Genomic DNA, 23,380 nt, shown 5'->3' on the forward strand with positions numbered 1-23,380 from the left:
ATTCAGGGGACAGGAGTTATTGGTCATTCAGGGGAGAGGAGGTATTGGTCATTCAGAGGACAGGAGGTATTGGTCATCCAGGGGAGAACAGGTATTGGTCAACCAGGGGAGAGGAAGTATTGGCCAACCAGGGGAGAGGAGGTATTGGTCATTCAGGAAAGAGGAGGTATTGATCATTCAGGGGACAGGAGTTATTGGTCATTCAGGGGACAGGAGTTATTGGCCATTCAGGGGACAGGAGGTATTGGTCATTCAGGGGACAGGAGGTATTGGTCATCCAGGGGAGAAGAGGTATTGGTCATTCAGGGGAGAGGAGGTATTGGTCATTCAGGGGAGAGGAGGTATTGGTCAACCAGGGGAGAGGAGGTATTGGTCAACCAGGGGAGAGGAAGTATTGGTCAACCAGGGGAGAGGAGGTATTGGTCAACCAGGGGAGAGGGAGTATTGGTCAACCAGGGGAGAGGAGGTATTGGTCATTCAGGGGAGAGGAGGTATTGGTCAACCAGGGGAGAGGAAGTATTGGTCAACCAGGGGAGAGGATGTATTGGTCAACCAGGGGAGAGGAGGTATTGGTCATTCAGGGGAGAGGAGGTATTGGTCAACCAGGGGAGAGGAAGTATTGGTCAACCAGGGGAGAGGAAGTATTGGTCAACCAGGGGAGAGGAGGTATTGGTCAACCAGGGGAGAGGAGGTATTGGTCAACCAGGGGAGAGGAGGTATTGGTCAACCAGGGGAGAGGAGGTATTGGTCATTCAGGGGAGAGGAGGTATTGGTCATTCAGGGGACAGGAGTTATTGGTCATTCAGGAGACAGGAGGTATTGGTCATTCAGGAGACAGGAGGTATTGGTCATCCAGGGGAGAAGAGCTATTGGTCATTCAGGGGACAGGAGTTATTGGTCATTCAGGGGAGAGGAGTTATTGGTCATTCAGGAGACAGAAGGTATTGGTCATCCAGGGGAGAAGAGCTATTGGTCATTTAGGGGAGAGGAGGTATTGGTCATACAGGGGAGATGAGGTATTGGTCATCCAGGGGGGAGAAGGTATTGGTCACCCAGGGCAGAGGAGGTATTGGCCATCCAGGGGACAGGAGATATTGGTCATCCAGGGGAGAGAATATATTGATCACCCAGGGGACAGGAGGATTTGGTCAGCAAGGGGAGAGAAGGTATTGGTCAGCCAGGGGAGAGAAGGTATTGGTCAGCCAGGGGAAAGGAGGTATTGATCACCCAGGGGAGAGGAGGTATTGGTCAGCCAAGGGAGAGGAGGTATTGGTCACCCAGGGGAGAGGAGGTATTCGTCATCAAGGGGAGAGGAGTTATTGGTCACCCAGGGGAGAGGAGGTATTGGTCATCCAGGTGAGAGCAGATATTGGTCATTCAGAAGAGAGGAGGTATTGGTCAGCCAGGGGACAGGAGGTATTGGTCATCCGGGGGGAGGAGGTATTGGTCAACCAGGGGAGAGGAAGTATTGGTCAACCAGGGGAGAGGAAGTATTGGTCAACCAGGGGAGAGGAAGTATTGGTCAACCAGGGGAGAGGAGGTATTGGTCAACCAGGGGAGAGGAGGTATTGGTCATTCATGGGAGAGGAGGTATTGGTCAACCAGGGGAGAGGAAGTATTGGTAATTCAGGGGAGAGGAGGTATTGGTCATTCAGGGGAGAGGAAGTATTGGTCATTCAGGGGAGAGGAGGTATTGGTCAACAAGGGGAGAGGAGGTATTGGTCAACCAGGAAACAGGAGGTATTGGTCATCCAGGGGACAGGAGGAGAATTAATGACCCAGGAGAGAGGTATATGATTGTTACCTTGTGCAGATATTAATAGAGGAGTGATATTGGTCACCCAGGGGGGGGGGTCTGATTGATTACCTAATGGTATTGGTAATTCGCGACAAATTAGTATTGTTACCCTTGTTAGAAGGGTTGAGTTCGGTCACCCATCATATTCATGGTTGAAGAGACAGAGATCTAATATTGATTATAGATACATTCTATGAGATGTCATCATTTGGAGAGAGTAAAGCTATGGAGTTAGCCAAGGAGCAGGGAAGAGGATATGTGGAGCACAACAAGTTTCAACTTAGTCGTACATATCCGGGTGGTATGAGAACTAATTCAAGTAATTACATGCCATATCCATTGTGGAATGCTGGATGCCAAATTGGTGAGTGTCTCTAACATTTTTACTTTTTGCAAATTTATTTTGTGAACACATTACATAAAACTATACTGTGTAGTTAATTGTACTTTAATGAGATTGCAGAATAACCTTTAAGTATGTAACCATTCTGAAAGTATGCAACAATTTAATGAAAATATCTAGACATTTTAATGAAAGTGCTAACTGTTTAATGAAACTATTCAAACATTGGATGAAACTGCAACCATTTAATGTTAGTATGTGATCACTCAATGAAAGTTTTGACCATTTTGGTGGAATTGTGTGATCATTTAATGAAAGTGTGTAGCCATCTAATGAAAGAATGTAACTATCTGATAAAAGTATGTAATCATTTTAATGAAAACATGTAACCATACAACGAAAGTGAGTAACCCTTCAGTCAAAAAATGTGACCATTCTGAATTAAAGTTTGTAATATTTAATTATAAAATTATGTAACTGGAGAAATGTCCCTGCATAAACATGTTGGAAGATGTTTATATTGTACTGTCGTGTGATATGAGTGAATAGATAATGCCCAAACAGAAAATGTTGAAAAGATTGCATGCATATAAAAGGAGGGAATAGTGGAGTCAGTGTACCAGACAACAGGGAATGGGTAACTCTCCTGCCAAAATGTTACCAGTTTTGTTCTCCAAAATGATTCCCAATGCTCATACATCCAATTTAAGTAACATTGAAAATACATAATTTTTATAAAAATTATATTCAATGTAATATAATTTATATAAATGATCACTAATCATATTTTTTGACTGGGCTGAGTTTTCATAGAATAAGAATTTTATATAATAGTTCCTTGACATTTAGGATATTGGATTACAGATTATTTATTTTGTATGATTAAAGCTTGAATTTGGTTTGCCTTATTTGTGTTTATTACCTGGAAATATGACTGAATTATGCATCTGTCATCAACAAATCATTTCTGAATATTTTCAAACTATTCTTCTAATTTGATTGTTGTTTGGATAGGTGCATTTCCTAGATTTTTAAGTAAAACATTGTAAAAACACTGCTTTACTGCAGGGCAGGTAAGTCTACAAACTAGTTACAAGTTATCTGTCTTGGGTATGTATAGGGGTGCTGATTGTCACACATCACAACACCTTGTATAATTATCTTAATTGTCACTCAATTTTTTAATTAGTTGCTTTGAACTATCAGACTGCTGGTGATGAAATGGACATCAATCTTGGTAAATTCCGACAGAATGGCAATAGTGGTTACATATTGAAACCAGTGTTTATGAGAAAAGGTAAGAAAAACACACTGGATGGTATGCATGCAGTATAGTGATGTAATTACACTATTTTAAAAGCATAGCCTGACTAATGTACAATGATACATTGGATGCAAGTAATGGCTATGTGTGAATTGTTTTGTCTATTCTATAATTTTTATTGAGATGTTATCCTACTAGTATATAGGAATGAGTTTTAGTATGAATTGCCTTTTAGTCAAGATTCTGTCTATCAGTGTATCTGATGTCATTCTCATGTCTAACACAGTCATATTATGTGTCAACTAAGGCATTAAGTACAATCTAGTTTTTAGTAAATATAGAGATAAGTAATCTCACTTAGTAAAGACTATATTTATTTTCTCTACAGAAAGTTCACATTTTGATCCAGAGAAGCCAGGGGAGAAAATGAAACAGAAACTGAAAATACAGGTACAATTGGCAATCATTAGCTCCCTTCAAATATGATTTCTCTGTTCACTATGCATCATCTAATTGAGTAATGTGATTTGAGTGATGAGACTTTAATTACCTTGTTTGACATTTCTATCCATGTTAATAATCTTGCTGATTTGTTTAGGTGATCAGTGGCCAGCAGTTGCCGAAACCACCAGGAAGTAAAGAAATCATTGATCCCTATGTGAAGATTAACACATTTGGAGTGCCCAGCGATTGCTTTGATGTCAAAACTAAAGTTATTGATAATAACGGCAAGTCAATTTTTGTGGCCAATGCTATGATACATAGGCATTGTGGATAATTTAGTGTGATCATTGGTGTGTTAGCTAGGCATTGTGGGTAATTTTGCATGCTCAATGTTGTGATACCTAGCCATTGTGGGTAATTTTGTATGCTCAATGTTGTGATACCTAGCCATTGTGGGTAATTTTGCATGTTCAATGGTGTGATACCTAGGCATTGTGGGTAATTTTGCATGCTCATGTTGTGATACCTATGCATTATGGGTAATTTTGCATGCTCAATGTTGTGATACCTAGCCATTGTGGGTAATTTTGCATGCTCAATGTTGTGATACCTAGGCATTGTGGGTAATTTTGCATGTTCAATCTTGTGATACCTAGGCATTGTGGGTAATTTTGCATGCTCATGTTGTGATACCTATGCATTATGGGTAATTTTGCATGCTCAATGTTGTGATACCTAGCCATTGTGGGTAATTTTGCATGCTCAATGTTGTGATACTTAGGCATTGTGGGTAATTTTGCATGTTCAATGTTGTGATACCTGGGCATTGTGGGTAATTTTGCATGCTCAATTTTGTGATACCTAGGCATTGTGGGTAATTTTGCATGCCCAATGTTGTGATACCTAGCCATTGTGGGTGATTTTGCATGCTTTATGATATGATACCTAGGCATTGTGGGTAATTTTGCATGTTCAATGTTGTGATACCTAGGCATTGTGGGTAATTTTGCATGCTCAATGTTGTGATACCTAGACATTGTGGGTAATTTTGCATGCTCAATGTTGTGATACCTAGGCATTGTGGGTAATTTTGCATGCTCAATGTTGTGATACCTAGGCCTTGTGGGTAATTTTGCATGTTCAATCTTGTGATACCTAGGCATTGTGGGTAATTTTGTATGCTCAATGTTGTGATACCTAGGCATTGTGGGTAATTTTGCATGTTCAATGTTGTGATACCTAGGCATTGTGGGTAATTTTGCATGCTCAATGTTGTGATACCTAGGCCTTGTGGGTAATTTTGCATGTTCAATCTTGTGATACCTAGGCATTGTGGGTAATTTTGTATGCTCAATGATATGATACCTAGGCATTGTGGGTAATTTTGCATGCTCAATGTTGTGATACCTATGTATTTTGGGAATTCCCTATTCTCCAAATGACTTTCCCTATAGTGTACCTTGCTAGCATGGGTTTTTAAAATCACCTAATAATAATGTTACAATGCTAACAACATAATACCCTGATTTGCAATATTTGCGATATATAACAATTTCTACATGGATCTTAGGTTGTATTTTTGTAAACCGGTGTTCTCATAAATTGTCAGCCTAGTGGTGTCTGTTCTAGATTTCATATTTATATTCCAAGGCTTTGCATTTTTGATGATGACACATTGATGATATCATAAATTTGATTTGTATGCTATACTGTAAAGAACATGCATGTTTCATGGGGAGTTTAATTGCATAATTCACAAAAAATATTAACATATAGACAATAATAATTTGTATGATAACTTCTAGCAGGTTTCCCTGTTTTGTTTAGTTAATTTTAGCCTTGCAATCACTATGAACAGTGCTCATAGTCATCTTTTATTCAGTTAGATACTGTAAAATACTTTATTTTAGCTGGAATTCATTTTTGCTGAAAAGACGTTTCGGGTGTTTTGTATGGCATTAATTTTCAATGATTTTTGATGAGTTGAATGTGAAACATAGGATAAAAGGTATATTCACTGGATTTCATTTACACTTAATCATCCCTTCAGCGAAAATAGCAAAAAATAATTCCAAGCGAAAATAAAGTATTTTACAGTATTTAAACCAGTTTGTTCAGATTTGGGTCAGAATCAGAATTTTAGTGCCAAACGTTTTCAACCAATCAGATGGTTAGATTCACTACGTTCAATTACCCACCATAGACTCCGGTCAGTCAAAATGACTATTTTGAACTGTAGGCATTAATCAGCGATTCTGCCGGTGACGGAGAGATAGAATCCAGGTCAGGGGAAGCCCCATGACCTCAAGATTCTTTTACCCCTTGCGTCACGAACCCACCTGACCGAGGCCACCTGGCAGCGCCCCATGTAGCCGTCCATCACTCTGATTTTCTCTCCGCCTCGAGTGGAGATGAAATCTAGCGAGCTCTGCTGGATCACCTGCTTTTTTTTCCCTGTCCGGATTTATAGCTTGGGTTGTTGCCGCTGCACGGCATCCGACATTGTAGCTGGTAGGATAAGTTTTCCTTGTCATTTTTACCCTCGTGTCGTTTTCCCCTTTGTGTGTAGTATTTTTCACAACAGAGAAATTAAAATCCGGCGCCACTAAGTAACCAGTTGGTTTTCATGGCGGCACCTTTTACAACTGTAATTCGTTTCCCTCATGCATGTCGTCTTTTATTTTCAATGTATTTAACAATATATAGATGTAATGGCAGCACCAGGGCTCGCTGCCGTTTTCTTTCCGGTCTCCTCGTGTTTCGAGTAGACCGTGCAGTGGTTATATTCAGGATTTACAAGCATAGAACCCGCATCCGAGATACTTTGTCGTAGCTACGTGCGAGTTTCGGGGTTTTTGCGTAAAAGCGTGTTTTTTTCACTGGAGTTCTGAGGCCTGAGATTTTCTTTCAGAGCCATCAAAATCGCTGAGACTGATCGCGTCACAGCAAGGTCGCGCGTCCAGTAAACAAATCGGTTAAAGTGAGTTGCGTGTTTTGCATGAGTGGAAAGTCCTCACGCTCGGCTACCAGTACTTCATGTACTGGGATGTCGAGTAAGATGCCCGATGGTGGAGGTACCGATATCTTTCTCGGTCTCCCCCGCTGATCGGAGGGCATCCTCACAGTCTGTTTTTTCAGGCGGTGTTTTACCCGATTTTACCGGGCACAGCGAGGCTGTGCCCCTGGAGGCTTTCCTCCTATGGGGCCCGTTGTGGGTCTCTTTGTGGACCCTTCCTCGCATGGCACCGGGTTTGCCTCCGAGTTGAGGGCTTTGGTCGAAGGACTGTCGGGGCAATTGCGTCCCTGGCAGGCCGGGTAGATCAGATGCAGTCGGAGCGAGCTGTCTCCACTGTGTCCCCTCGGTGGGCAAGCAGGAAGAGACACGAAAGCATGTTTGCATTCAAACACGTCTCTTCCGGGGAACCCCCGTTCCCAGTCACGGCTCTCCCACTATTTTGGGGGGTGGCCGAGGCTCAGCCTATTTGCACCGGTCCTTCTCGGGATCCTTGGGCACTGAATGCCAACGGGGTGCTGGCAGTCTCCGATCTCGGGGCAGGTCTTTCAGGGCAGGGCACACGTTGACCCCCCCCCCCACTTTCAGCCAGCTAGGGTTCGTCACGCGGTAACGGTACAACGGTAACGATTTTTATCCTTGTGTCCGGTCCCCGCTGTGGGTTTTTGACTCCTTTCTTACTGACCCACGGGCGTCCCCAGAGGGAACCGACTTTGTCATGAGACGCACAGTCGAACACGCTCCCTCTCACATATTTAAAGTGAAAGGAGACTCAGTTCGCTCGCGTCGGATACAGCCGGTATTCCGGGCGGTCCCTCAGAGTCTTCCATCTGTATGACTCGGTGAGCCACGCTTTTGGGGTGAGGCGGAGTATCATCGATCCCAGTGATACGATGTATATACCCCCACCCTTGATCTTAAAGCGACCACCTAATGTTGCGTCAACGCTTATGGGATCACGGGCGTCGGGATCCAAAGCAACCCCGTCGGCAAGTCTCTCCCTGTTCGTCTGAGTGCGGAGTGGGATGCAGAGCACTCAAACGGTGTTGATGGGCGGTGTTGGTCAGCCGCGGAGGATGTAATGCTTAAGGCCCCAGAGTGGGGATAACGTTAGGCAACACTTCCCACTGGACCAAACGCTACCCGGTCGGTGTGTTTCGGGATCACACCCCACAGCGTGGGATGAGACCAAAATGCCCCCAACCGGATTCCAAGGCTCTTTCCCCAGACCCCGGTACCACGAATTTGGCAAACCGGCCAAAGGGGGATAGCCGCGTTCCATGGGTGTCTTTGCCAATTGAGGACGACCCATCTAGCCCTGAGGGCAGAGTTGCTTGAGCGCATTATTATGCGTGCCCAGCACTCTGGTGACCTTGGAGGCAGAACGCACCAGCCTCCTAGACCAGGCGACATTTTTACTGGTGGGCCACCGCACATCTACGTGCGACACCCTCTAGTGTTGCCTGGCTCTCTTGACCAGGGCCACTACTGTGCTACGAGGCACGGCCTTAGACGCACGTGTTTTCGCCGACAAGCTGAGCTGGGGTACGTCCCCACCTCAGTGACGCAGACTGGACACCCTCCACCCTCTTTGTTCAGGGAATGGTGGGTACAGTCTCGGAGCTTCGAAGTGCAATGAATCAGAGGGTTCAGATCGAATCCGCTAGCCAGTTGGTCCTGCCATGGGCAAGCGGAGGGCACCCCAAGCACAGAAAACACAATGCCCTAGGGCGTCGTCCGCTAGCAAGAGTCAGCCAGGAGGCAAGCGCTTATACCCTTCCGGGGGACAAGCACGTGTTCGGTGAATGGTCAGGTCACAACTTAGTGACTACTTCAGGCCTTGGGGAACTCACCTCATGGGGGAAGGGAGCACCCCACCCCCCTCGCAACTGCCGAACACATGGCCACACATCCCTGTCGTACACAGATTGCGCCGGTGTAGTCCGGTTTGGAGACCGATACCTATACCTGGACCTTTCCAGGTGGTGACATCCGTTTACTGCATACCGCTGAAATCTCCATTTCCCCCGTCAGTGTCTCCCCTGTTGGGCACTGCCAGGGGACTCCTGCAAGGCGGAAGCAATCAGGCAGGAAGTAGCAGTTTGCTGGGGAAAGACGCCATACACAGGTTACATCAGCCGGAACTAAGTCCAGGTTTCTACCCAAATGTGTTCGTAGTACCAAATCTGCAAGTGGCAGGCGTCCAGTTTTGGACCTAGACAGACTGAATCAGTACGTGCCCTTCGATCGGTTCCACATGGAGACACCTTTCAGGGTTCTTCTCTCCATCCACCGTTTTGACTGGCTAGCCCCGCTAGACTTAAGCGGGGCCTACCTGCACGTACCAATGCACCTAGCGAGTTGCCATCTCCTTCGAATCGCCCAGTTGGGCCAAGTATTCAAATTTCGGTGCCCCCTCATTCGGGTTAGGCACAGTGCTCTACGTGTTCACTAGAGTGATGAAACAGGTAGTGCTGCTGCTTCACCAGATGTCGGTAATACCCAGACTACTGGTTACCAACAACCCGGGCAAGGGGTAATAGCCAAACGCATCAGGCTAACACAGGATTTACTTCACCAGTTGGGCTCGTTAGTAAATCGACAAGTCCCACCTCGAGCCAACGCGCAGTTGGTGTCCCTGGGCATGGAGTTTTGACACAGAGGTAAGCTTGGCTTAGCTATTTCAAGCGTATTGCTTAGCGCTAAGCAGCCTAGCCGAATGCCTAGTCAGCGTTCCCTCGGTGTCCCTCCGTGAACTAATGCGGATCATCGGAATGATGACCTCGGCTCGAAGGGTCGTACCCAGGCCGCACTACGCAGCCGCCCGGTATAACGCTTGTTATAACGCCGAGCTCTCCTATGGGAACTAGATAGGCGGGTTTCGATCTCAGACCAAGTGAAGGAAGCCCTGCCCTGATGGTTGTCTCTGGCCAACCTCGGGCAGAGGGGCCTCCTTGGACCCGCTCGCCGCAGGTATGACTCTGGTAACAGATGCCTCCCCCCAGGGTTGGGGAGCGCATCTATTGGACGAACAAGCCCAAGGATATGGCTCCCGCATAGTTTCGGGACCACCATATCAACCGGCTCGAACTGTGAGCAGTGTACTTAGCACTACCACGCTTTCTACCCGTAGTTCGAGACCACAGAGTCCTGCTCCGCACAGACAACGCAGCGGTGGTCTCCTTCAAGAAGGAGGGGGGGATGCATTCCCCATCGTTGTCAGTCCTAGCGGAGCAAAATCCTCCTTTGGTGCCTGGAATACAATGTGGAGCTAACCGCACACCACCTTCCAGGGGTGAGGAACAGTCTGGCGACGCCCTTTCAGGGCGACTCCGTCTTCAGAAAACGGAGTGGCTGATACCCCAGTGGGTAGCCTCCAGGCTGTTTCAGCTGTGAACGGCCCAAGGTTAGACCATTTGCCGCACCCCGGAACACCAAGCTCCCGACGTACATAACACTCCTGCTGACTCCAGGAGCCTGGGCCAGGGTCGCTTTGCTACCCCGCAGACCCACTTAGTTGTGTACGCTTTTCCTCCCTTCCCGCTAGTCCACTGGGCACCAGAGAAGACTTCGACAGGTGCACACCTGCATATTATCATTGGTCACACCCAATTGGCCAAACAGAGCCTAGTTTCCACTTCTGTCGGAAACGATAGTCGAAACACCAGCAGTGCTTCCGGACTTACCGGACATACTGTCCCAACCAAACGGCGCACTACCACGAGCCCAGCGGGTATCACTTACCCACATAGAGGCTCTCATTAGACCCGCACATACGAAAGCTTTATCTGAGCGGGCTGCCAACGTCCTGGCCAGAGCGAACAGGGATTCCACCAATGCAGCCTACATTTCTAGGCTGCGAGCATACACTGGTTAGTGTTGCGGAAGGGAGATTGATCGATACCATCCCTCTATTGGCCAGGTAGCGGGCTCCTTCGTCCACCTGTTTGACGAAGTGGGTTTGTCCTACGCAGCGATCATTGGCTACAGGTCGGCCTTGTGCCCCACCATTCAAACATACGGGAACAAGACTAACCGATTGTCCTACTATTAGGAGACTATTTACTGCTTTCCAGACGCTGAGACCCCATACAAGGGAACCGCCCAACTGGGACTTGTCGGCTGTGTTGTCCGCTCTAAGCAGACCGCCTTTTGAGCCTCTGATCAAGCACCACTCGAATTGTTGACGTGGAAAATAGTCTCCCTACTGGTCCTCGCCTCAGGTAGGCGTCGGCCAGAGCTGGGGGGTATTGTCCTTCTCGGATGATGTACCGCCGTTATGGACAATCAAGTTGTGCTAAAGACACGAATCGGGTTTCTCGCCTAGAACCAAATCCCAGGACACGATCCTCACCCGATCGTCATCCCCTGGCTGGCAAATATTGTTGGTCCGGAGGATCAGGAGGAATTGCTTCTCTGCCCGATCCGAGCACTGAGTTGCCGCGAGAACCGTACCAGGTTTTCCAGACGGGGAACCAAACATATTTTTGTGTTACGGCCCTGGCAAACAGGATAAGCCGGCTTCCCCGACTTCCATCTCCAGGTGGATTACTGCGACTGTACTGGAGGTCTATAATACAATATCCTCCTCAACACAGACCTTGCAGAGACACCAAGTACGAGAACATGAGGTCCGTGCGATTGCTAACTCACTAGCGCTAGCGTCAGGTGCCCCCCCTCAAACACATTCTGAGGGCAGGCTTCTGGAGAACGCAGAACGTCTTCATCAACTACTACCTAAGAGACACCCAATCTATTGAGCAGGGTCTCTTCAGGTTAGGCCCTGTCGTAGCGAGTCAGGCCTTGTTTGCTGACCCAGCCCGAACGACCGCAGGGGCCTCTGCGCATAGGCGATAAGTCAGTCTCGGCATTTTTGCGGGCAGATTGTCTGTTCCACTAGCACTTCCTGGAAGCTCCCAGGTTTCGCTTCTGTCGACCTACGCCCTCCTGCGAACTGTTTCGGTCCTACTTCAAGCTTATCACCCCCGAATTCGGCTTGGGTCTAGCTTTCTCGGGCACACCGAACCCTGTCACCACAGCAGCATTGGCTTCTTGCTTCGGGGACAGCACAGGCAAGGTAAGACACCATCCTTCTTGGGTCTTAACTTAGGTTTTTGGGTTTGTTTTCATCCCGGACTGGGGAAAAGTCTTTCATCATTCTCCTTCTTTTTTCTGTTTGCTCGGAAAAACCCGCCACCTATTGGTGTCTGACTTTGCCTACAGTTCAAAATAGTCATTTTGACTGACCGGAGTCTATGTTGGGTAATTGAACGTAGTGAATTTAGGCGAGGGTTCTCCGAACCCGCCTATTCACATAGTTCATACCCACCATAGACTCCGGGTCCCCCCAACCTCCCCACTCTTTCCGTCGCGTTGGTCTAAGTCCTTGAGACGGAGAGAAAGGAACCAGAGTGATGGACGGCTACCTGGGGCGCTGCCAGGTGGCCTCGGTCACGTGGGTTCATGACGTAAGGGGTAAAAGAATCTTGAGGTCATGGAGCTTCCCCTGACCTGGATTCTATCTCTCCGTCACCGGCAGAATCGCTGATTAATGCCTACAGTTCAAAATAGTCATTTTGACTGACCGGAGTCTATGGTGGGTATGAACTATGTGAATAGGCGGGTTTGGAGAACCCTCGCCTAAATTCAGGCTATGATGTGGTAATATATACTTATATATTTAAATGAGACTGACCTTTACCAAGAAATTACAAATGGCGTATTTTTTTTTTAGGTTTTAACCCATTTTGGAATGAAACAAAGGAATTTGAGATAAAAGTGCCTGAGCTGTGTATGGTTCGATTCATGGTGAGAGATTTTGATAGAACAAGCTCCAATGATTTCATAGGCCAATATACTCTTCCAATGATCAGCATGCAGCAAGGTATGTAACCTTTGACATAATGACATATTTTACTTGTACTGCTCTTTATTTTAATACCATTAGATAAAGATACAAGAGAATACTTGAACTAGGGCATGGACAGGAACTAGGCCATGGACAGGAACTAGGCCATGGACAGGAACGAGGGCAAACAACACAAAGAATGAAATGATTTTGCATGCTAAGACACATTCTACATAAGTGTCTTGGTGCATATAACTGGTATATTGCAATTTTCCAGTAGTTCATATAATAAATTTTTGAAAAAATAAGTTTACAACAAGTATTGTGATGTAGACTTTTTAGAAAAAAAATAAGATTTTGTATTATCATCTTGATGCACATTATTTTGTTTGTCAGATCGGATTCAAAATGGCTGACTGGTGGCCATTTTATTTTAGTGAATGCAGTTCTGGAACCATATATCTGAGATACATGTATTCTGATCATTCATATTCAAACTCACTGGGGTTTATATGTAATGCAATAACCTAATATTTACTTTGTAATTAACAACAATGTTAGTGACTTTTGTCTGAATTGATGCAGGCACTAAATTACTATTTGTGGTCATATCTCAATACAAGTTACACATGAACCAAATATTGCATTTATTTTATTAATGCATCGTTATTATATATAATATTATTTTGTCTGTTATCAAACGAATGCTGTCTACATGAACGCATGTATGTGTTGCTAATAGAGTAAATACAGTATCAAATAATATATAAATAATTAAAATTATCACTTTCATATTATTAAAATTAGTTTCTGAATTGCAGGATATCATCACGTGCCTTTGTTATCAAAGAATGGAGACAGCCTGGCACCAGCAACAATATTTGTACACATATCGATGTCTGAAACAGGAAGGAAGTAGAAGATACACGATGTGATGCAATACTGTAGTAATGTTACTATGACTACATCAGTATTAATATTTATATGCAATGTTTTTATGAAAATATAATCACATTTATAATTGGTAGATTTTGGAATCTATAATATTTTTAATTCTGTAATATATAATATATAGAGACTTTTTAAGTAATGTGGTTATATGGTATAATTGCTTGTCTTGTAGCCATGGATATACAACATAATGTGGTTCTATTATATAAATGCTTGTTGTGGTGTACTTGTGCTGCAGTAACTGTTGCCATAGATACATGAACTTGGGGAAACAGTAGTTGTAGTTGCAATTGAATGATGATTTCATATCATATTGCTTGCGATGCATATAAATTTTTGGTTGTAAACAAGAAAGAATTTATGACATCATTTTGTTGTTTGCAGTGCGTCATTATGTTGTTCAATGTATGCAGGCATTGATAGTTTATAAATTAATAGGTGTTATACACATAAGCTTTCCACAAATATGTTCGGATTAATTCCGTATTTTTAGTATCACTATGGTAATATATAATCTATACTATACTCCACATTGTAGAGTGTGTAGCCGCGGCAACAGCTAGTTAGATCAGATAGTGCTATAATATTCTTTTAGCCTTATTTGGGCTTTATTCTTTTGGTTTTGAACATCATCTTGTTTTCTGCATAAATGCTAGGGTGGGGTGGGGCTTCCACCTAACAAATGGTAAAATGCTATTCAGAATCAAGATATTCAGTCAAACTTGTGTTTACGGTATATCACAGGTTTCAATAAATTAGACAACAAATTTATCACGATTCGTTGTTTCAAAATTGTCGCATAATTATTGATTTCAATGTGTGTCATTGTTTTATGAGTTTATTCTCAGTTTCAAAACATTTGTGTTGAGGAAAATGCAAAAATAGACACCCATGTTATTTCATCAGAATATTCTGGTAACTCGTGACAACCACAGAACCCATCTTATAATTACATTTTTTCACCATATGTAACCAACCATAATTATGCTGTACAATGAGAATTCGTTACCATAACAACTAATAGTAAATGGCTAAACAATCCCCATTTTCATAGATACATGTATTTGAAATGCGAGTTGTGTGAAAAATAGGTTAGTGATATAATATTATTTGGGTTTTGTGAAAAAACGCAAAAAATAAACCATAGTAACATCAAAGAAATCTAATCAATTGTTTTAATCATAGCTAACTATATTGACTGCATTGTTAAATTTTATTTTAATGTAATGCAACTACAATTTTAATTTATATTTTCAGACTTTATTTTTTCAGTTTATTTTTAAACTTTTATTTTTTGTTGCAGATTATAAATCCGTTTATTATTATAAACTGTATTTTATCAGTCATAGTTACTGTTATCCAATTAGTGACCACTATTTTATCAGTCATAGTTACTGTTATCCAATCAGTGACCACTATTTTATCAGTTATAGTTACTGTTATCCAATCAGTGACCACTATTTTATCCAGTCATAGTTACTGTTATCCAATCAGTGACCACTATTTTATCAGTCATAGTTACTGTTATCCAATCAGTGACCACTATTTTATCCAGTCATAGTTACTGTTATCCAATCAGTGATCACTATTTTATCAGTCATAGTTACTGTTATCCAATCAGTGACCACTATTTTATCAGTTATAGTTACTGTTATCCAATCAGTGACCACTATTTTATCCAGTCATAGTTACTTTTATCCAATAGGTGACTACTATTTTATCAGTCATAGTTACTGTTATCCAATCAGTGACCACTATTTTATCCAGTCATAGTTACTGTTATCCAATCAGTGATCACTATTTACATTCATTCAAGTGGCTTATGTTCAGTCTTCCTGTTTTTCATATATCTAATGGAAAATGCATCAACGCAAAATAGTGTTAATAACCGTATAAATATTTGATTTCTATTCTTCCCATAACCCTCTACTCAAGATAAACTTTTCAATAATGTACATCCAGACTGGTATTACTAGATATACATGCTACTATGGATACATAATTTATCAAATATTTGTATAATTCTTTTTTTTTAAGCTTGTATTATTAATATAAATATACACATTACTTTTATTCTGTAAATAATAACTGGGTTTTATTTGGATAATATATATACTCAAAGTACTTTTCAATCAGAAATTATTAATTCAACTAATCTAATATCAGTTTTATGCATATTTTGTTGTATTTATGAATTGTACTCTTGCTATGCATTTGCAAACCTCACTCATGTCTTTCATGTATTTTAAGAAAGTTTTAGACAATGTGAATATTATTAATTGGTTTAGATTGCAGTTTTTTTAGTCTGACTGTCAAGCTGCCGACATTCTAAATGTGTTTCTATATTTCTAACATTCAATAGATATGCAATACAAATTTAATGACAATTACTACTAGTGTTTAGTTCATAATTAATTAAAATATTGCAGGACTGGAAGAAAATATTATCTTTGAGTATAATCTCAAAACAAAAAGCAGTATGAAATAAAACCAAACCTTAAATTGTAAATTGTCCGATGGTATTTTCATTGATTCAGTTTGAACACAGGGCTAATAGCTGAAAGTTTTGACAGTTCCACTGATTCATGTTATGTGGGATTTACAATTATAAATAATAGAATATATTATTTGTCATTTCCAGTTGGTGGATTTTGAATAAATTTAATTTCCATTAAATTGAATGTATTTGGTTTGTAATTTTTTACTCCTGTGTGCGAAGCACACAATGGGAGTCTTTGCAGTTAGTTTGTCTGTATGTGTGTGTGTGTGTGTGTGTGTGTGTTGGTGTAGACGTAGAAGTAGAGTCAGTAGTCCAGACATACAAGTGGAGCCCCAAACATGTATATAGGAATGTGTTTTAATCGAGTTCATATCGCAACTATATTAAAAGTTAATTCAACTACCGGGTATATTAAAAGTTAATCCAATGGTGGCTCCACAATTCATGGGACACCTGTATGTGTGTGTGTGTGTGTGTGTGTTCGTCTGTTACACTGATATCTCAAAAACCATACATCGTTTTTTGATGAAACTTGGTGCATAGATGCTCTAGGCCAATGTGCAAATTTGATTAGGTTTTGGTAGAAATCCATGCATAATAATTATCTAATTTGCATGATAATTAGCTAATATTTAGCTGTTCCATGACTGTTCCACTGATATCTAAAGAACCACACATTAGATTTTGATGAAACTTGGTACATTGGTGCTCTGAACTTGTGCACAGATTTGATTAATTTTGGGTAAAAATCCATGCATATTAATTACCTAATTTTCATGATAATTAGCTAATTTTTAGCTGTTCCATGACTGTCCCGCTGATATCTAAACAACCACTCATTGGTTTTTAGCTCCGCTGTCGACTTTGTCGAGCTGAGCTTATCATATGAGTGATTGTCCGTCGTCTGTGTCAATGTTTTACATTTTCGACTTCTTGAAAACTACAAGCCTGAATGCTTTGATACTTGGTGTACCTTGGGTAGGCCTCTCTTAGATTTGTTCATTTCATGATGATATCTTCAATTTTCTAATTTTGGTGACTTTTTTTTTGAAAAAGTAATATTTTCGACTTTTTGTTAAAAACCGCGAGTCCAATTGCTTTGATATTACATATATAGGTACTACAGGGCTCATACCACTAATTGAATTTCCATAGACAACAATGTTAACATATGACGAGATCGCTATATGAAAATGATGAACAAAGTTGAAAACATGGCTCAAAAATGGGAAATCAGCATGCCAGCAATCAACCACATGAAAAAAACATGTTGGCTAGCTCAAACTCTTACAAATCTCAGGTAAACAAGATACACCTACTGTATTTGGATAGCACCTAGAGAAATCACTGGAAAAACACCAAGATAATAAATAAAGAATAAACCTACAGGTACACAGCTGCTAAGTAGTAAACAAAAGACCATACATGTATGTTGGTCTCACCTTTGACCCAGGTGATTACGCCCTCAAATAAATGTCATTGTTTCTTGCAAGGCATTTACGAGCAGCCATTGGTTGATTAGTGACATGAGACCTACATGGGGATCTCTTTTAGATTTGTTCATTTTGTAATGATATCTTTAATTCTCTAATTTTCATGAATATTTTTGTCATTTTTGGTAAAAAGTGATATTTTTGACTTTTTGGTAAAAACCGCAGGTCCAATTGCTTTGATAATACATATCTAGATACTATGTGGTCCTCTCTCAGGTTTTTTTCATTTCGTGATGATATCTTTAATTCTCTAATTTTCATAAATATTTTTGTCATTTTTGGTAAAAAGTGATATTTTCGACTTCTTGTTAAAAACCACAAGTCTAATTGCTTTGATATTATATATACTACATAGGTACTACAGGTAGACCTCTCTCAGATTTGTTCATTTCATGATGATTTTGTTCTTCAATTATATCTAATTTTAATGAACATTTTTGATAAAAAGTTATATTTTCAATTTTTGTTGAAAACAGCAAGTCTGATTGCTTTGATACTATACATATTGTTAATTTTCTAATGATATCTTCAGTTCTTTAATTAAAATGTGCATTGATAACAGCGGAGCTATCTCAGCCGACAGGCTGCTTGTTTATGAAACTTGGTTCATAGATGCTCTGAACTAATGCCAGGTTTTGATTAGTTTCAGGTGAAAATATGTGCATATTAATTACCTAATTTGCATATTGATTAGTAAATGCAGAGATAGATTGTTTTGGGACAGATATTTGTGCATATTAATTAGCTAATTTGCTTAATTAGTTAATTTTCAGCTTTTCCACTGATATCACAGGTAATAATCATCACATTTCGATGAAACTTGGTACATAGATCCTATATGACTATGCAAAGATTTGATTAGATTTGGGGGTAAATAATTGTGCATATTAATTACCTAATTTGCATGATTAATCAATTTCGACTTTCACACTGATATCTCAAGTACTAATCGTCACATTTCAATGTAACTTGATACAAATATGCTCTAGGACAGTAGACAGACCTGATTAATGTTGGGTTAAAATCTGTACACATTATTTTACCTAATTTGCATAATTAATCAATTTTGAACTTTCACACTGATATCTAAAGTACTAATTATTCCATTTCAATGTAACTTGATACAAAGATGCTCTAGGACAATGTACAAATCTGATTAGTTTGGGGTTAAAATCTGTTCATACTAATTCCCTAATTAGCATAATAATTTTTTTATTCTGGTCACATTTCAATGAAACTTGGTACATAGATTGTCTGTTACATTGTGCCGACCTTATTAGTTTTACACTCAAATTTGTAACTAATTAACTATAATTAGTTTTCAGCTTTTCCATCAATATCTCAAGTACAAGTAATTTCGAATTGATTTTTACTGTGTCTCCAATACTCTCAGCACACGAGAGTTCTTTCTAAGCTTTCTTTGATTTGTAAGTGATGACAAGATATATATCCTGGTTAATGTCATTTATGAAATATGAATTATATTGCCCTGATTGTAATGGTTTTTCTATACAAGCAAATACTTGAGTGTCTTCGAACTGTTCAGTAAAAGCTACCAAGATAGTGCTAGCTGCATGACAAGGGGTAAAGCATTAGAACATTTTAAATTAAGATAGCATGTGTTTGTGTACTAGAGTAAACACTATCATATTTGCTATGTTCACACCGTGACACGGCAGCATTCTATCGGAGCCGAACTACTGCTCCTCCCATGGATTAACAGGAGATTATCTCCAATGCGTTCATACGGTCGGGAGCCGAACGAGAACCAAGATCTGCCAGAGTTCGATTCAGTTCTATCAGAGCCAAACGGAACAGTGCCCTCGAATAATTAGTGATCGCTTCTACGATTTTTATCTTCAGTGTCTTTAAAAAGTTTCCGTTCAGTCGTTCTTTCAAGTTTTTGTTGCATAATTTCGTATGCCATTTGTTGTTTCCCGCTTACGAGGCGCGGAATGTAAATTTATTATTTTTTGTATAGAAGAAAACGTACTAATAATTCAAAATTACGTACGTATTGGAGGCCGTGGCGTGTGTATTTTAAAATGATGTGTGCATTTTAAAAAAACGACGTGACTGTGCGTTTTAATGGTATGTGCTTTAAAAAATCATGTGTGTATATTAAATGGCGTAGGTGTTTTAAAAAACGTGTGTTTTCAAAATGACGCGTGAATTAAAAATGATGTGTGTCTTAAAATGACGTGTGTGTTTTACAATTATGTGTATTTAAAAAAACGTGTGTGTTTAAAAGAACATGTGTATTTTTAAAATAATGTGTGTTTTAAAAATAATGTGTGTTTAAAAACATAACGTGTGTGTAAAAACGATGCGTGAGTACGAGGCGCGGAATGTAAATTTATTGTTTTGTGTATACTAGAAGAAAACGTACTAATAATTCAAAATTACGTACGTATTGGAGGCCGTGGCGTGTGTGTTTTAAAATGATGTGTGCATACGAGGCGCGGAATGTAAATTTATTATTTTGTGTATACTAGAAGAAAACGTGCTAATAATTCAAAATTACGTACGTATTGGAGGCCGTGGCGTGTGTGTTTTAAAATGATGTGTGCATTTTTAAAAAACTGCGTGACTGTGCGTTTTAATGGTATGTGCTTTAAAAAAACATGTGTATATATTAAATGGCGTGGGTGTTTTAAAAAACGTGTGTTTTAAAAATAACGTGTGTGTTTTTAAAAATGGCGTGTGTTTAAAAATGACGTGTGTGTTTTTAAAAATGGCGTGTGTTTAAAAACGACGTGCGTGTTAAAAAAATGACGTGTGTGTTTTTAAAAATGGCGTGTGTTTAAAAATGACGTGTGTGTTTTTAAAAATGACGTGTGTGTTAAAAACGACGTGTGTGTTAAAAAATGATGTGTGTGCTTTTAAAAATGGAGTGTGTGAGGTCGAATGAAAATTTCGTGTGTGTAAAAAGAAAAAACGCGTGCATTAACTTATTTACGCCTGTGGGGGCGTTGTTTTGAATAGATTTTTTTTCGTGTGTGTGTGCAAAAAAAATGCGTGTGTTAACCTGTTTACGCCTGTGGGGGCGCTATTTGAGAGATTTATTTCATGTGTGTGTTTAAAAAAATCGCGTGCATTAACCTATTCACGCCTGTGGAGGCGTCGTCTCAAGTGGTAGCCATTTTCGTTTGTGGATTTCTATAACGTCAATAAGATACGTAAAAAGGAACTTGTCCAGCACGAACGTTTTATTCATTTTGCCCTATAAATTTACCGACACTGTATACCTCAGAGACCTGGTGATTTATTCGTGTGGTTGGTTGCTGAAGACAATGCGTGGACGTCTGGTACAATGGGGCAGAACAAAGTACTCATACTGGTCTCACAGGCGCCCTGAACATTTCTTGGATAATACACAATGACCTAAAGTAGGCTCGGAATATTTAGTCAGTCGCCGGTACATTTGCCTACCACTCATATAATAACAGTCGATCGATTGTTTCTACCGATATCATGCTTGAGTTGTGTGAAGTTTCGAGATACAATTTTGAAAATCGTGTTATTTTCGGACAATTTCGGTGTCATGGTGTAAACGCTTTCCTACATTGTGTTATCATATGAGTAGTAGGCGAATGTACCGGCGACTGATTAACTATGCCGACCCTACTTTAGGTCATCCAAGAAACGTTCCGAGCGCCTGTGAGACCAGTATGAGTACTTTGTTCTGCCCCATTGTACCAGACGTCCAAGCATTGTCTTCAGCAACCAACCACACGAATAAATCACCAGGTCTCTGAGGTATACAGTGTCGGTAAATTTATAGGGCAAAATGAATAAAACGTTCGTGCTGGACAAGTTCCTTTTTATTTCCTTATTGACGTTATAGAAATTTTATTTTCTTTATTGACGTTATAGAAATTTTATTTTCTTTATTGACGTTATAAAAATTCACAAACGAAATGGCTACCACTTGAGAGGACGCCTCCACAGGCGTGAATAGGTTAATGCACGCGATTTTTTTAACACACAAACGAAATAAATCTCTCAAATAGCGCCCCCACAGGCGCAAAAGAGTTAACGCACGCGTTTTTTTTTGCACACACACACGAAAAAAAAATCTATTCAAAACAGCGCCCCCACAGGCGTAAATAAGTTAATGCACGCGTTTTTTTCTTTTTACACACACGAAATTTTCATTCGACCTCACACACGCCATTTTTAAAAACACACACGTCATTTTTTAACACACACGTCGTTTTTAACACACACGTCATTTTTAAAAACACACACGTCATTTTTAAACACACACGTCATTTTTAAACACACGTCATTTTTAAAAACACACACGTCATTTTTTTAACACGCACGTCGTTTTTAAACACACGCCATTTTTAAAAACACACACGTCGTTTTTAACACACACGTCATTTTTAAACACACACGTCATTTTTAAACACACGCCATTTTTTAAAAACACACACGTCATTTTTTTAACACGCACGTCGTTTTTAAACACACGCCATTTTTAAAAACACACACATCGTTTTTAAACACACGCATCGTTTTTACACACACGTTATGTTTTTAAACACACACGTCATTTTTAAACACACACCATTTTAAAAACACACACGTCATTTTTAAAACACGTTTTTTAAAACATCCACGCCATTTAATATACACACATGATTTTTTTAAAGCACATACCATTAAAACGCACAGTCACGCCGTTTTTTTTTTTAAATGCACACATCATTTTAAAACACACACGCCACGGCCTCCAATACGTACGTAATTTTGAATTATTAGTACGTTTTCTTCTAGTATACACAAAACAATAAATTTACATTCCGCGCCTCGTATGAGTACTTTGTTCTGCCCCATTGTACCAGACGTCCACGCATTGTCTTCAGCAACCAACCACACGAATAAATCACCAGGTCTCTGAGGTATACAGTGTCGGTAAATTTATAGGGCAAAATGAATAAAACGTTCGTGCTGGACAAGTTCCTTTTTACGTATCTTATTGACGTTATAGAAATCCACAAACGAAAATGGCTACCACTTGAGACGACGCCTCCACAGGCGTGAATAGGTTAATGCACGCGATTTTTTTAAACACACACATGAAATAAATCTCTCAAATAGCGCCCCCACAGGCGTAAACAGGTTAACACACGCATTTTTTTTGCACACACACACGAAAAAAAATCTATTCAAAACAACGCCCCCACAGGCGTAAATAAGTTAATGCACGCGTTTTTTCTTTTTACACACACGAAATTTTCATTCGACCTCACACACCATTTTTAAAAGCACACACATCATTTTTTAACACACACGTCGTTTTTAACACACACGTCATTTTTAAAAACACACACGTCATTTTTAAACACACGCCATTTTTAAAAACACACACGTCATTTTTTTAACACGCACGTCGTTTTTAAACACACGCCATTTTTAAAAACACACACGTCATTTTTAAACACACGCCATTTTTAAAAACACACACGTTATTTTTAAAACACACGTTTTTTAAAACACCCACGCCATTTAATATATACACATGTTTTTTTAAAACACACACCATTAAAACGCACAGTCACGCAGTTTTTTAAAAATGCACACATCATTTTAAAACACACACGCCACGGCCTCCAATACGTACGTAATTTTGAATTATTAGCACGTTTTCTTCTAGTATACACAAAATAATAAATTTACATTCCGCGCCTCGTACCGCTGAGCTATAAATTTATCGC

The 23,380-nt window shown here is 40.5% G+C and overlaps 1 protein-coding gene across 1 annotated transcript in view; it reads left to right on the top strand.

The window, feature by feature from the left end:
- The window catches only part of LOC102809161 (1-phosphatidylinositol 4,5-bisphosphate phosphodiesterase delta-4-like), a 35,454-nt gene extending 19,112 nt beyond the window's left edge, over positions 1 to 16,342 (top strand). The window contains exons 13-18 of the mRNA XM_085496046.1: positions 1,983 to 2,162; positions 3,331 to 3,438; positions 3,794 to 3,855; positions 4,004 to 4,133; positions 12,597 to 12,746; positions 13,532 to 16,342. Of these exons, the coding sequence (XP_085352172.1) occupies positions 1,983 to 2,162; positions 3,331 to 3,438; positions 3,794 to 3,855; positions 4,004 to 4,133; positions 12,597 to 12,746; positions 13,532 to 13,629 (728 nt within the window). The 3' untranslated portion in view covers positions 13,630 to 16,342. The remainder of the gene's footprint in view (positions 1 to 1,982; positions 2,163 to 3,330; positions 3,439 to 3,793; positions 3,856 to 4,003; positions 4,134 to 12,596; positions 12,747 to 13,531) is intronic.
- The last annotated feature ends 7,038 nt before the right edge of the window (positions 16,343 to 23,380 follow it).

This window comes from Saccoglossus kowalevskii, chromosome 22, assembly GCF_978046115.1.
Source record: "Saccoglossus kowalevskii chromosome 22, keSacKowa6.1, whole genome shotgun sequence".
Classification (NCBI taxonomy): domain Eukaryota; kingdom Metazoa; phylum Hemichordata; class Enteropneusta; family Harrimaniidae; genus Saccoglossus; species Saccoglossus kowalevskii.